The 13,335-nt window shown below is 42.1% G+C and overlaps 1 protein-coding gene across 2 annotated transcripts in view; it reads left to right on the forward strand.

Moving 5' to 3' along the window:
* Positions 1-4,809, forward strand: part of GLDN (gliomedin) — a 66,343-nt gene extending 61,534 nt beyond the window's left edge. For both annotated transcript variants that reach the window (XM_009249830.4, XM_063716150.1), the window contains one exon: positions 1,068-4,809. In XM_009249830.4, the coding sequence (XP_009248105.3) occupies positions 1,068-1,545 (478 nt within the window). In that variant the 3' untranslated portion in view covers positions 1,546-4,809. The remainder of the gene's footprint in view (positions 1-1,067) is intronic.
* Positions 4,810-13,335: the final 8,526 nt, after the last annotated feature.

Here is a 13,335-nt window from a genome sequence, read left to right on the forward strand (position 1 = left end):
AGAGATGGGTCTCACCAAGGAATGCAGCTGTAAGGTGCTAGGACTAGACAGGGCCAAATGGCAGCACTAAACCCCAGGTATTCAGAGGAAGGAGAACTCCTGCGTACTGAGATGTGCAGGGACCTTCCCAAGCCTCACTCTTCTATAGTTTCTTCACGGTTTCTTGATAGACTTCAAGTCTGTTATGCTCAAGTGCATATCCACAGATGCACACAGTTCATGTTTCTTCTGCTGCTCAATGGCACCCTCTGGTGTTTTCTTTTAGCCTAACGTTCCTGAATTTTCATTCCTGGAGTTACGTACCTTTCGAATTATAATTCACTTTTATGATACAGCCTAGAGTTGGAATCTGTCAAATCATACAGCCTCCAGGAGCTAAGGGGCATGAGATTCCATGCCATAGTTTAATGTATCCAGCCACTTACTTGACAAGAAAATAGTTTTCACAGTCATGACTTTGCAACAGCCCTTCTCACCTGGTGACTTTCTTCTTAACTTAGCAGGCTGTGAAACTCTTTTTTTAAAAAATTTCAGCAGGGAGTAAAGGAATAACCCCCACACTTAGAGTTAGAAACCCTAAGTTCAACCTCCGGCTCTGCCTCTTACTTGTATTCATGGGCCAGTTGCTTCCCATCTTTTGCTTATGAAATGAAAAGATTAGACTAGATCCTCTTTTACAGCCCCCTTGCAGCTCTAAGAATCTTTGAGGGGGCATTTCAGGAGGTCAACAAACATCTGGGCACTAGTGAAGTGGGGGTCACATGGCTAGTAAGTGGTCACTCAGATGCAAATTCATTCTGACTTTAGTGATTATTCTCTTTAACACCACACGACTGTCTCCCTGTTGCCTCTGCTAGCACAGCAAGTCATTGTCTCTTACATCCTCACTGCTCACAGCATTGCCCAAGGACCAGCAGAGCAGGCATTACCTGGGAGCTTGTAAGAAATGCAAAATCCCAGCCCTCACCCCAGACCCACTAACTCAGTTTAATAGAGGAGCCTAATAAACCCCCTGTGTCCACAGAAACGGTGATTCATGTCTACTTTTCTTTGTTTGGATATTTCAGATTTGAATTTGGCCAGCAAACATCCCAGACTCTGAAGCTTGAAAATGCCTTGTATTTTGATCGAAAATACCTTTTTGCAAATTCCAAAACTTACTTCAATCTAGCTGTAGATGAAAAGGGCCTTTGGATTATCTATGCGTCAAGTGTGGACGGCTCGAGCATTCTTGTAGCACAACTGGATGAGAGGACATTCTCAGTGGTACAACACATCAATACCACGTACCCCAAATCCAAGGCCGGCAACGCCTTCATTGCCCGAGGAATCCTCTATGTCACAGACACCAAAGATATGAGGGTCACATTTGCCTTTGATTTGTTAGGAGGGAAACAGATCAATGCAAACTTTGATTTAAGAACTTCCCAGTCTGTTCTTGCCATGTTAGCATACAACATGAGAGATCAGCATTTATATTCATGGGAAGATGGCCATTTAATGCTTTATCCTGTGCAGTTTTTGTCAACCACCTTAAGTCAGTGATGTGCTGCATTCGGCTCCCTTCAGCAAATTTCAGGGGTTTTCTGGGACCACTTCTCTCCCAACAGGAAATTTGTTTTTTTAACAGCAGCCAGATGTTTAGAAAATAACCTCATAAATGTTTATATGGTCAGTGAGCCCCCCTTAGTGAAATAGCAACAGATTGGAAGTTGAAATGGCTGAGATTTGGTGATCTCCCCACAGCTGGCTCTAAAAGTTACCTCTTTCTCCTTGGGCCTTAGTTTCCCCATTGGTAATCTGAATTGGCTAAGATGATTGGAGAGATTTTCTCTACCTGTAGAAAATTTGGTGATTCTTGGTGGCTGCTCTTCTCACAACTTTTATGTATCTGCTTCTGTCGTTTAGCTTTTTTAGCCACATGCTGACCAAATTTACCTTTGAGTTGATAAGTCCAGTGGCTTGAGTAGTGAATCCCTCAGTGCTGACTTATATCTGGTTCTTTGAAAAAATGCATTGACTCTTTAAGACATCTAAAGTATCACATTATCCATAATTTATTGCTTTTCTTTGCATCTGCACCTGCCACCACAGACTAATCATTACCCTCAGCTGCTGATTGGGCAGCTGTGAGATTAGCAAAAGCCAGGGACAGCTACATGTTCAGGTTTCTTTTTTTTTTTTTTTCCAATAAGCTATTTTTTTTTTCTTTTCTTATTTTAAATAGAGAGTCTTGCTATGTTTCCCAGGCTGGTCTTGAACTCCTGGGGCTCAAGTGATCCTCCTGACTTGGCCTCCCAAAATGCTGGGATTACAGGCATGTGTGCCTGGCCCAGGTTTCTTAATCAAACAGAATCACGATCTTCCAGGTTCCCCCCAGTTTCTGATCATGTTGATTTGTAGCTGTGGATCATGAACACTGAATCCTTAGATCACTCTGACTTCTTATGCTTCTCCTGTGGATCCACTATCAAAGTATTAAATGCTGTGTAAGTAGACATTAATCTGGCTGGAACCATGGGAAGCACTTTGCAGTGTTCAGAAGAGAGGCGCCATTTGTGGCTATTATGTAGAACTGGGCCAGAGCCAGTCCATTGCCTGTTTTTTTAAATAAGGTTTTACTGAGCACAGCCACACTCATCTGTTTATGCAGTACGGCCTGACATTGCTTTTGCTCTGCAATAGCAGAGTCGAGTCATTGCAACAAAGGGCATATGGCCCCACAGTGCCTAAAATATTGACTAGCTACCCCTTTATGGAAAAAGGTTGCTGACTCCTGATAAAGAATATAAAGTGAGCCTGATTCTTGAAAATATCAGAATCAGGGCCTGTTTTGTTTTGTTCTAAACTAAGAAGCCGCATAGGATGTGACTTGCATTTTGAGTAGAGGGGAAGGGTGATAACGGTGTAAGATGAAGTGGCCCTCCACAAAGGCCGGTTAGGGGACTGTTCTTTCTCTAACATAGTTTTAAAGGATGTGATCTGGTTCCCTTGGATGCCAGGAGAGAATCCAGTTGAACTTGCTCCTAAATGCTCTTAAATATGCATATTTTCTGCCAACTCACTTCTTTAAACAGCTTTCAGCCCAGCACTGCAGCCCCCGGAAGGGCCACTGCGAATAGAGAGGAAGCTGGAAAAGTTCCTGGGGCTCTGCAGCCAGGAAGGGGAACCAGGGCAAATCTTATGTAAAGATTTTTCAGCAACTTGTCCCAATTTGTGTGTGTTCTGAAACTTTTTCTTTGGGACCAAATTCATTCTCAGTGGCCCTGAGCTCAATACATTATTAACAGCAGTATTTTAAAACTTAGGGGATGAACTGGGCATGGTGGCACATAACTGTAATCCCAGCTACTCTGGAGGCAGGGATGGGAGGATCACTTGAGGCCAGGATCTCAGGACCAGCCTAGAGAGACCCCATCTCTAAAAAATAAAATATAAGTAAATAAAACTTAGGGGATATACAGATTTAAATATTCAAATCTCCCTGCTCCCCTGAAAGTCCCCAGGCAGCTGTTAGTGACTTGTTTGTTGTGTTCTCAATATGATGGCTATTTGAAACTTCACCTACTTTTTCATTAGATTGGTTGTGCCATGTCACCTTAGCTTTTAAAAATACTCTTTTCAGATTCACGTTTTCTAACAAAGAGTCTCATGTTCAAGATCAATATGTCTAATAAGTGCTGGTGTCCTTTTAAAGTATTTAAATATATATGTTGCTGTTGCTGAATACAGGAGACCGGGATAGGAATATAGTTTCATGATAATAGTATATACAATACTAATTGTATATAAGGTAGCAACCAAAGGAGGTTGTTAATTAGCACATATTCCTTTTAGAAAAATGTTTTAGAAACCTCAGTCTTGATATCTGAGCTATCTTGGCTCCCTTACTTGTGAGTAAGGGATCATGCTCACCACTGGAGAAGCTTACACTGGGACTTTTTTTCTTTTTTCTTTTTTTTTTTTTTTGCTATGACAGAGTAATGCTAATGTAAGGACAACTGAGTTTGATCAGTGTTTAATGGCAGTGGGTAATCTTATCTGATTGTCTTTAAAAGTGAAAAGGATTAAGATTTTATTCTTTCTCGTAAACATTACTTGATTTTTTAAAAAAGTTTTGGGCTCACTGCTAAAATAGAGTATATAACCGAATGTTTTTAAGTCAAGATACTGTTTTAGGAGTTTACCCTTTCATTTATAACCAAAGTTGCGCTAAAGCACTTTCCAAATATCTGCACTTCTGATGTCAGAATCAAACCAGATAATTCTCTAATTCTTCTTTAATCTAAAGTAGATAGCTTCCCACTGGAAAGTAAATAAAGCCATCCCTCCCAACCTCAAAGCTAGGCCACACTCTATTTCAAAGCATTTTCTTTCCACTGATAAGGTGGCCTCCTGAAGCCAAGCAGGTGGTTCTGGTCTCAAAGTATCGTTAGGCACAGGTGCTATGAAAGAAAAAGTTCTGGGGTGGAAGTTTTAAGATGAGGAGTTCTGATCTTAGGCATCGTAACAGTCACAAGGTGAAAAGTCAAATGAAACAGTACAATTCTTGACGAGTGAGGTGTCATCTTCCAATCACACAGAGGACATTTTGGCTGTGATCATCTGATGGCAAGTGAAGGAGAAATGAGTGATAGGGCTTTTCATTTTCATCCAGGTGCTGTGGCCCTGTGTTTCACAGCATTAAGAGTCATAATTTCCAACCTGCACAGATCCTGAACAACAAATGAATAATGATGAATGTCTTTTTGGTTGTAATTTAACAAGTCAAATAAAATAATCATTGCTGAGCACAATCACATGTTGAAACAAGTGTGTTGTTATTTTTACCTTTTGTTAATTTATATGTAACATTTAAAAGAAAAAATCCAAAACAATATTGTGGTAGAATTATATTAGTTGCTCCTCTGTGGAAACTCAATTTGCTAGCTCCTTCTGAATACGTACTGAAAAATTGTTGATATGGACTGTCTTTATAAGAAAACATGAGCAATGGAAATCTAGTACTAGAACTGGGTTATACGTAGACATAAATGCAATCAAGATTTGCCAATTCATCAGCATGGGCAAGGCAATTGAGGATATAATATTTGAGGCTAAAAATTAAAAGAAAAATTTAAAACTGGATTTATGTGAATTTGGGCAAGTCTCTTAATCCCTCAGAGCCTCTTTCATCTATAAAACATGTCTAAAAAAAGTAATAGTATTTACTTCCCTTGGCTTTTCTATATGAAATGCTCTGATAATTATACAATTCTTGGCGAATTATAATTGTTACTTTTATTGTTCCTCCCTGCAGGGAACCAGAGTGACCCTGTTGTTCTTTTTTTTTTTCTTTTTTTATACTTTAAGTTCTAGGGTACATGTGCACAACGTGCCGGTTACATATGTATACATGTGCCATGTTGGTGTGCTGCACCCATCAACTCGTCATTTACATTAGGTATATCTCCTAATGCTATCCCTCCCCCCTCACCCCACGACAGGCCTCGGTGTGTGGTGTTCCCCACCCTGTGTCCAAGTGTTCCCATTGTTCAATTCCCACCTATGGGTGAGAACATGTGGTATTTGGTTTTCTGTCCTTGCAATAGTTTGCTCAGAATGATGGTTTCCAGCTTCATCCATGTCCCTACAGAGGACATGAACTCATCCGTTTTTATGGCTGCATAGTATTCCATGGTGTATATGTCCCACATTTTCTTAATCCAGTCTATCATTGATGGACATTTGGGTTGGTTCCAAGTCTTTGCTATTGTGAATAGTGCCGCAATAAACATATGTGTGCTTATTCACATGGTGTCCCTAACCATTTCTGCAGCCCTAGATAAGGCCATAAGAACAACAGGGTCTTTATAGCAGCCCCTGTTGTTCTTATGGCCTTATCTAGGGCTGCAGAAATGGTTAGGGACACCATGTGAATAGTTTCCATGGGCTGAGACCAAGGACCTGGTAGATCAAGTAACACTGTCACAACGCCAATAAATGGTCCCTTAGTTATACAACAAATTTACATAAAACTCCCCAAATAATGAAAAAATGGTTCAAGTACATATTACCTTGACCTATAGAGCTTCTTTCTAACCTTCCCTAGAAGTGCCTGTTACTGGACTATTGTAATTGAAATACTACAAAGTGAAAAAGAAAAGTCCAAGGAGAAAATAATAGTCTCACCCCTTTAAGTGGACCATTCAGACCGTGCATGTGATTTTAAGATCTCTAATCTTCTATTTATTCACTGTAAAGATTTTTAAAAAGGATGAAATTGGTCTTTCAGTCCCACTGCTGTTTCCTCCAAACACTCTGCTACGATTGAGCTCAACAACTGAGTTAAGCTTTAATAAAGAAGTGGTTTAAACTACTTCTAAAATCAGATTCTTGTGTCTAGCAACATGGCATTGTGCTACGTCTAGCATTGTGCTACATGTGCTACATGTCTAGCATTGTGCTACATGTCTAGCAACATGGCATGTGGCCCAGAGGCCACATCCACAATTGCAGGATGATAAAAGGTCAACACTGGATGGGACCCCTACAGAACACTCGATCCCACTCTCATTTTAAAGTCTAGGAAAGTGAGACCAGAGGAGATTCATGACTAATTCACCCCACGTGCAGCTTCATGCCAGAGTCAAGAGGAAACACTCTTCCTGACTTTATGTTTTCCACCTCATCCCACCGCTTCCAAAGATGGGATTTGGTTCTTATAACTGGAAAGTGGAAAAATTAACTTTGAATGCTTTTTAGGGCACTCCTTTTTAAAAAGCTATGTCTAGAGAAATATGCCAAACCCAGCCTCATCTTGCAGAGAAGTTCCATCACTTGGTAATGCCCAGCCTCACCTTCTGGAGCAGATACCCACGCCCAAGTCCAGCACTACTTGTTACTCTCAAGATTACCACCACTGGACAGCCCTTCCTGGCCCAGTGCTTTAGAAACATCAAAGTAGCTTCCACTTGGTGCTCATCATCTCTATGCCGTGGTGTCTTCTGGGCAATCTGCACACATGATTTCACTCAATCATGCCCAAGTGGAAAAGTCCTTAGATATCACCCCTTCCCTCTACGTGATGTTTAAATCCTCTCTACAAATGCAGTGAACACTGTGATGCACTCACAACTTGGATTCTGCTTCAGAAAAGACATTTTGCTTTTGGTGCTGGAAGTGCTGTCAGCATATAGCCTTCAGCTGTCAGCCCCTACAGAAATGGTCAGAGCTGCAGAGAGCCGCTTTGCCCAAGGACGCGCCTCATCATCCAATGACTGATCAGTGTGAGAGTGTAAAGGCCTAGACATCTCAGCCCACCTTGGAATTACTCTAAAGAGCAATTCTAGTGCCAGAGTACCCCATGGTTCAGCCAAGTCTGTCACCGTGCCTGTAGATTGACTTTCTCTGTCCTTCCTGCTTCTGGCACCTCCTTTCCACAGGTGTTGATCCTAAGGGCTCTTCTTAATGACATCATGCTGACTAAACTCCATCTCAGAGTTTGCTTCCCAGGGAACCCAACCTGTTGTAGAATTGCCACATAAAATACAGAATGCTAAGCTACATTTTAATTTCAAATTGACAGAAAAATTATAGTAAAAATATGTCCCAGATATTGCATGAAATATACTAAAAAATGTATTTGTTTATTTAAAATTCAAATTTAACTGGGAGCCTTGCATTTATATTTACTGAATCTGGCAATCCTAACCAGGTATGATCCCAGAAAGAAGCCACTGATATGGGGCTTTGGTGCTGGATCACTCACCATCCTTCCTTCAGTGAGGACCCCAGTTGGTAATAGATAAAGCACAAATAGCAACTGGGACAAGGAGCTGGTCTAATTGCTCAAACTTTCATTGGTGATCAACTGGCATGGTATAGCGGTAGAAAGGAAGGCATTAGCTGATGTGGTGTGTCAGATGTTTGAGATTTGGGAGAAATAAGAACTGAAAGGATAATAAAATCAGGTGGCTACTGCTAAGCTTGATTGACCCACTGAAAACAGATAAAAAGCTGAGCGTGACTAATCACCAATAGAAAGCTGAGTGAGAAAGCTAAGAGCCTCCTAACCCGCTCCTTACACCTCCAGCTTACAAAGAGGCTCTTGTCTCCTGCAGAAGGGAAGAAAAATCTCAGGATCAGACCCTGGACTTAAAGGTCAGAGTTACCAACCTCCAAAGAAGGTTAAACTCCCAACAAAAGAAGACCTGCTATGCCAAGGTTAGAACATGAACAGGGACAGACTGGGACTCTGACATATGGGATAAGATGTCTGTGTTGGTCACTTCCAAGTTGCAATTTGTGTAGACTTTGTGGGCATTTGGAAGTAAAGGGGAAATTCAAATATGGGTTAAATCAAGTTTGTTGGCAAACTTTTTCTATAGAAGACCTGATAACAAATATTTTAAGCTTTGTGGGCCACATGGTCACTGTTGGAACTACTCACCTCTGCCATTGTAGTTGAAAGCTATAACATGTAAATAAATGAGCATGGCTCTATTAAAACTTTACGGACACGGAAAGTTGAATTTTATATAATTTTTACATCTCACAAAATGCTTTTTATTTGACTTTTTCTCTTGTTCTCAAACTTTTGACAAGCATCTTTTACTTTTAAAAAAGATTTACACAGTAAAAACTATTTTTAGTTTGCAGACCATACAAAAACAGGTAGTGGGCCAGATCTAACCTGAAGGTCATAGTCTGCCAACCCCTGGGATAATCATGCTACCTCAAATTGTACTTTCTGTTAAGAACATTGTTTTGGCCATTGCTAGAAGATGGGAGCCACTGTGCCAACTTAAAAATAACTGCACACATAGGGTACAATAGTTTTTACTTTACTTTCTCCAAAGAAGCTAGGAAAGAAATACTATGGTGGTGGCAACATCAATGTTGTTCACGTTATTGAGTGCTGACCATGTGTCAGGCACCATACTAAATGCTTCACGTGTGTTAACTCGTGCAATTCTCATGGGAAGCCTATAAGGTATAGTCTTTTTTAAATCAATTTTCCAGATTGAAAAATTAAGAAGCTCACTCACTGTCGCTCAGTTTGTAAGTGGTGAAGTTGGGATTCAAATTCAGGCAGTCTGACACTAGAGTTCATGCTTTTAGCAACCACTCTTTCTTGCCTCTAAGAATACCTACAATTCCTCTATGCTTTTTGGCTCCCTCTGACCTTTCTACTGTAGTGATAAGGGCTAAAGACATCCACATAGGAGGAGACTCAGCAAGTCCTTTTCTGTTTTTTGTCTTTTGGTCTCTCTTGTCCTTAGGAGTCTGACAAGGTAACGTGAGGTTGGCAAGCTGATTCCTTTGGTAAAAGATGGATCTGTATTTCTATTTTCACACTTGCCATCTCTCTCTCTCCATCCCCCAACTTGCGCTCTGGAATATACTTTGGCTAATACTAACATATGCACTCCAGCTTTCTTTTGGTTCATGTTAGCATAGGATATCTTTTTCTTCCTACTATTAATCTATGGGTGTCATAGTAAAGTGGGTTTTTTTGTAGGCAGCATATAGTTAAGCTTTGCATTTTTTTTCTTTTTTTGCCTAACAACTTCTGCCTTTTAATTGAGATATTTAGACCAGGGATTAGTAAACTACAGCCTGGTGGGCTGCTTTTTTTTGTACTAATATTTTATTAAAATGCAGCTACATCTATTTGTGTATTGTCCATGGCTGCTTTTATGCTTATAACAATAAAGTTATATAGTTGCAACAGAAATTTTATGGTCTATGAGCTTAAAATATTTATGATTGGCCCCTTTAAGAAAAGGTTTGAAGACTCTTGGTCTGGACAATTTACTTTTTTTTTTCTTCCCAGCTCCTTAGTTTAGACCATTTACATTTCATGCAACGGATATGCATTTATTGATATGGTTGGTTTAAATCTACCACCTTGTTATTGCTTTATCTGTTCTTTGTTCCCTTTTTTCTTTTTCTGCTGAATTTTGAATTGACTGAATGTGTTCTAAAATTTCACTTTATTTCCTTTCTTGGCTTTTTAGTTATAATTTGTGTAATTGTTATTTCTGTGTTATTTTACTTTAGGGTTTATAATGTGTATGTTTTTTCAGAGCCTTTTTAAAAACTAATTTTTTGGAAGGAGGTGGAGCAAGACAGTGAAACAAGCCTCCAGCAATCATCCTCCCCACAGGAACATCAAATCTAACTACTATCTACACAAAAAACACCTTAAGAAGCCAAAAAATCAGGTGAGCAATCACAGTACCTGGTTTTAACTTACCACTGAAAGAGGCACTAGAGAGGGTCTGAAAGACAGTCTTGCATTGCCAATGCCACAGTGGCCCCATGACACAGAATCTGTCCTTGGGGGAGGGAGAGGACAGTAATTGTGGGACTTTGCATTTGAACTCAGTGCTGCCCTGTCACAGTGGAAAGCAACACCAGGCAGAAATCAACTGACCCCATAGAGAGAACATTTAGATGAGCCCTAGCCAGAGGGGAGTCATCCCTTCCAGTGGCCAGAAATTGAGTTCCTCAAGCCTCACCGCTGCAGGCTAAGGTGACTTGGGTTCCAACTAACCTTGAGAAGCAGTCTAGGCCACAAGGACTACAACTCCTAGGTGAGTTCTAGTGCTGTGCTATGCTGCACTTGGAGCCCGTGGGCTCGAGGGGCATACAACCTGGTGAGATACCAGCCGGGGCAGCCAAGGGGGTGCCTGGACCACCTCTCCCCCAGGCTCAGGCCACACAGCTCACAGCTCAGAAACAGACTTACCTTCCAGTCGAGGTGAGGAGAGGGACGAATAGAGAGGACTTTATCTTGCAACTTGGAAACCAGTTCAGCCACAATAGACTAGGGCACTGGACAGTGTCCTAAGCCACTCATTCTAGGGCCTAGTTCCCAGGCAACATTTCTGGACATACTCTGGGTCAGAAAGGAACCCACTGTCTTAAAGGGAAGGACCCAATCTTGGCAGGATTCATTACTTGCTGAGTAAAGGGGCCTTTGGGCCCTGAATAATCAGCAGTGGTCACCAGGTAGTACATGTCCTGGGCCTTGGGTGAACCTCTGAGACTTACTGGCTTCAGGTGAGACCCAGTACATTCCCAGCTGTGGTGGCTGTGGGGAAAGACTTCCTGTTTAAAAAAAAAAAAGCAGAGGGAAGAATAAAGAGGACTTCGTCTTGCAGCTTAGGTAACAGGTGGGTCATAGTGAGGTAGAGCACCAAGTGGGTGCCAAGTGGGTTTGGGGTCCCTGATTCCAGGCCTTCACTTCCAGATGGTATTTCTGGACCTGTCCTGGGCCAGAGGGGAGCCCACTGCTCTGAAGAGTGAGTCTCAGGTCTGGCAGCATTTACCACAAGCTGAGTGAAGAGCGCTTGGGCCTTGAGTGGACATTGGCAGTAGCCTGGCAGTACTCCCCATTGGCCTGTGGCAGTGGTGGCCATGGGAAGAGACTGTTCTTGTGGAAAAGGGAGAGAAGAGTGAGAAGGCTTGTCTTTTGGCTTGAGTGCCAGCTCAGCCACAGTAGAATAGAGCACCAGGTAGATTCCTAAAGTATCTGACTTTAGGCCCTGGCTGCCAGACAGCACCTCTGGACCCATCCAGGGATGGAGGGAACTCACTGCCCTAAAGCAAAGAACACAACCCTGGCTGGCATTGCCACCTGCTGATTGTAGAGCTTTGAGCAAACGTAAGTGGTAACCACATAGTCATTACAGTGGGCCTTGGATGAAACTCAGTGCTGTGCTGGCTTCAGGGTCCACCCAGTGCAGTCCCAGTGGTGGTGGCCATAAGGGTGCTTATGTCACCCCCTCCCCCAGCTCCAGGCAGCACAGCATAGAGAGAGTAACTCCATTTGTTTGGGAGAAAGTAAAGGAAGAGAACAAGATTCTCTGCCTGCTAATACAGAGAATTCTTTCGGATCTCATCCAAGTCCACCAAGGTAGTATCTTTGATTCTGCACAAGCCACAGTATTGTTGGGCATGGAGTACCTCCTAATGCAGATACAGCTGCAGTGACCAAAGACATAAATCACAACACCTAAGTCCCTTTGAATACCTGGAAAGCCTCCCCAAGAAGGACAGGTACAAACAAACAACAACCATAATAAATACCATATTAGTCTGTTCTCACACTGCTAATAAAGACATATCCAAGACTGGGTAATTCATAAAGGAAAGAGGTTTAATGGACTCACAGTTCCACATGGCTGCAGAGGCCTCACAATCATGGCAGAAGACAAAGGATACATGGCACATCTTACATGGCAAAGGCACATCTTACACGGGGGCAGGCGTAAGAGGTGTGCAGGGGAACTCCCCCTTTAAAACCATCAGATCTCATGAGACTTATTCACTGTCATGAGAACAGCATGGGAAAGACCCACGCCTATGATTCAATTACCTCCTACTAGGTCCTCCCATGACATGTGGGGATTATGGGAGCTATAATTCAAGATGAGATTTAGGTAAGGACACAGCCAAACCATATCATTCCACCCCTGGCCCCTCCCAAATCTCATGTCCTTACATTTCAAAACCTTTCCAAGCCCCCAAAGTCTTAATTCAGCATTAACTCAAAAGTCCACAATCCAAAGTCTCATCTGAGACAAGGCAAGTCCCTTCTGCCTATGAGCCTATAAAATCAAAAGCAAGTTAGTTACTTCCTAGATACAGTGGGGGTACAGGGATTGGGTAAATACACCCATTCCAAAAGGGAGAAAATGGCCAAAGTAAAGTGCCTACAGGCCCCATGCAAGTCTAAAAGCCAGCAGGGCAGTCAAATCTTAAAGCTCCAAAATGATCTCCTTTGAATCCATGTCTCACATCCAGGTCACACTGATGCAAGAAGTGGGCTCCCATGGCCTAAGGCAGCTCCAGCTCTGTGGCTTTTGTGAACCCCCAAAATTTGAGATAGGTCTCAGTTATTTTAGAAATTTTATTTTGCCAAAGTCGAGGACATGCACCCATGACAGTTTCAGGAGCTCCAGACGATGTGTGTCCAAGGTGGTCAGAGCACAGCTTGATTTTACACATTTTAGGAAGACATGAGACACAACCAACATATGTAAGATAAACATTGGTTTGGTCCAGAAAGGCAGGACAACTCGAAGCAAAAGCAAGACAACTCGAAGCAAGGAGGGGGCTTCCAGGTCACAGGTAGATAAGAGACAAAAGGTTGCATTCTTTTGAGTTTCTGATTAGCCTCTCCAAAAGAGGCAAACAGATACGCATCTGTCTCAGTGAGCAGAGGGGTGACTGAATAGAATGGAAGGCAGGTTTGCCCTAAGCAGTTCCAGCTTGACTTTTCCCTTTAGCTTAGTGATTTCGGGGGCCCAGTGTATTTTCTATTCACATTTTCTCCCCTTTTTA

The sequence above is a fragment of the Pongo abelii genome, chromosome 16 (assembly GCF_028885655.2).
Source record: "Pongo abelii isolate AG06213 chromosome 16, NHGRI_mPonAbe1-v2.0_pri, whole genome shotgun sequence".
NCBI classification, from domain to species: Eukaryota; Metazoa; Chordata; class Mammalia; order Primates; family Hominidae; genus Pongo; species Pongo abelii.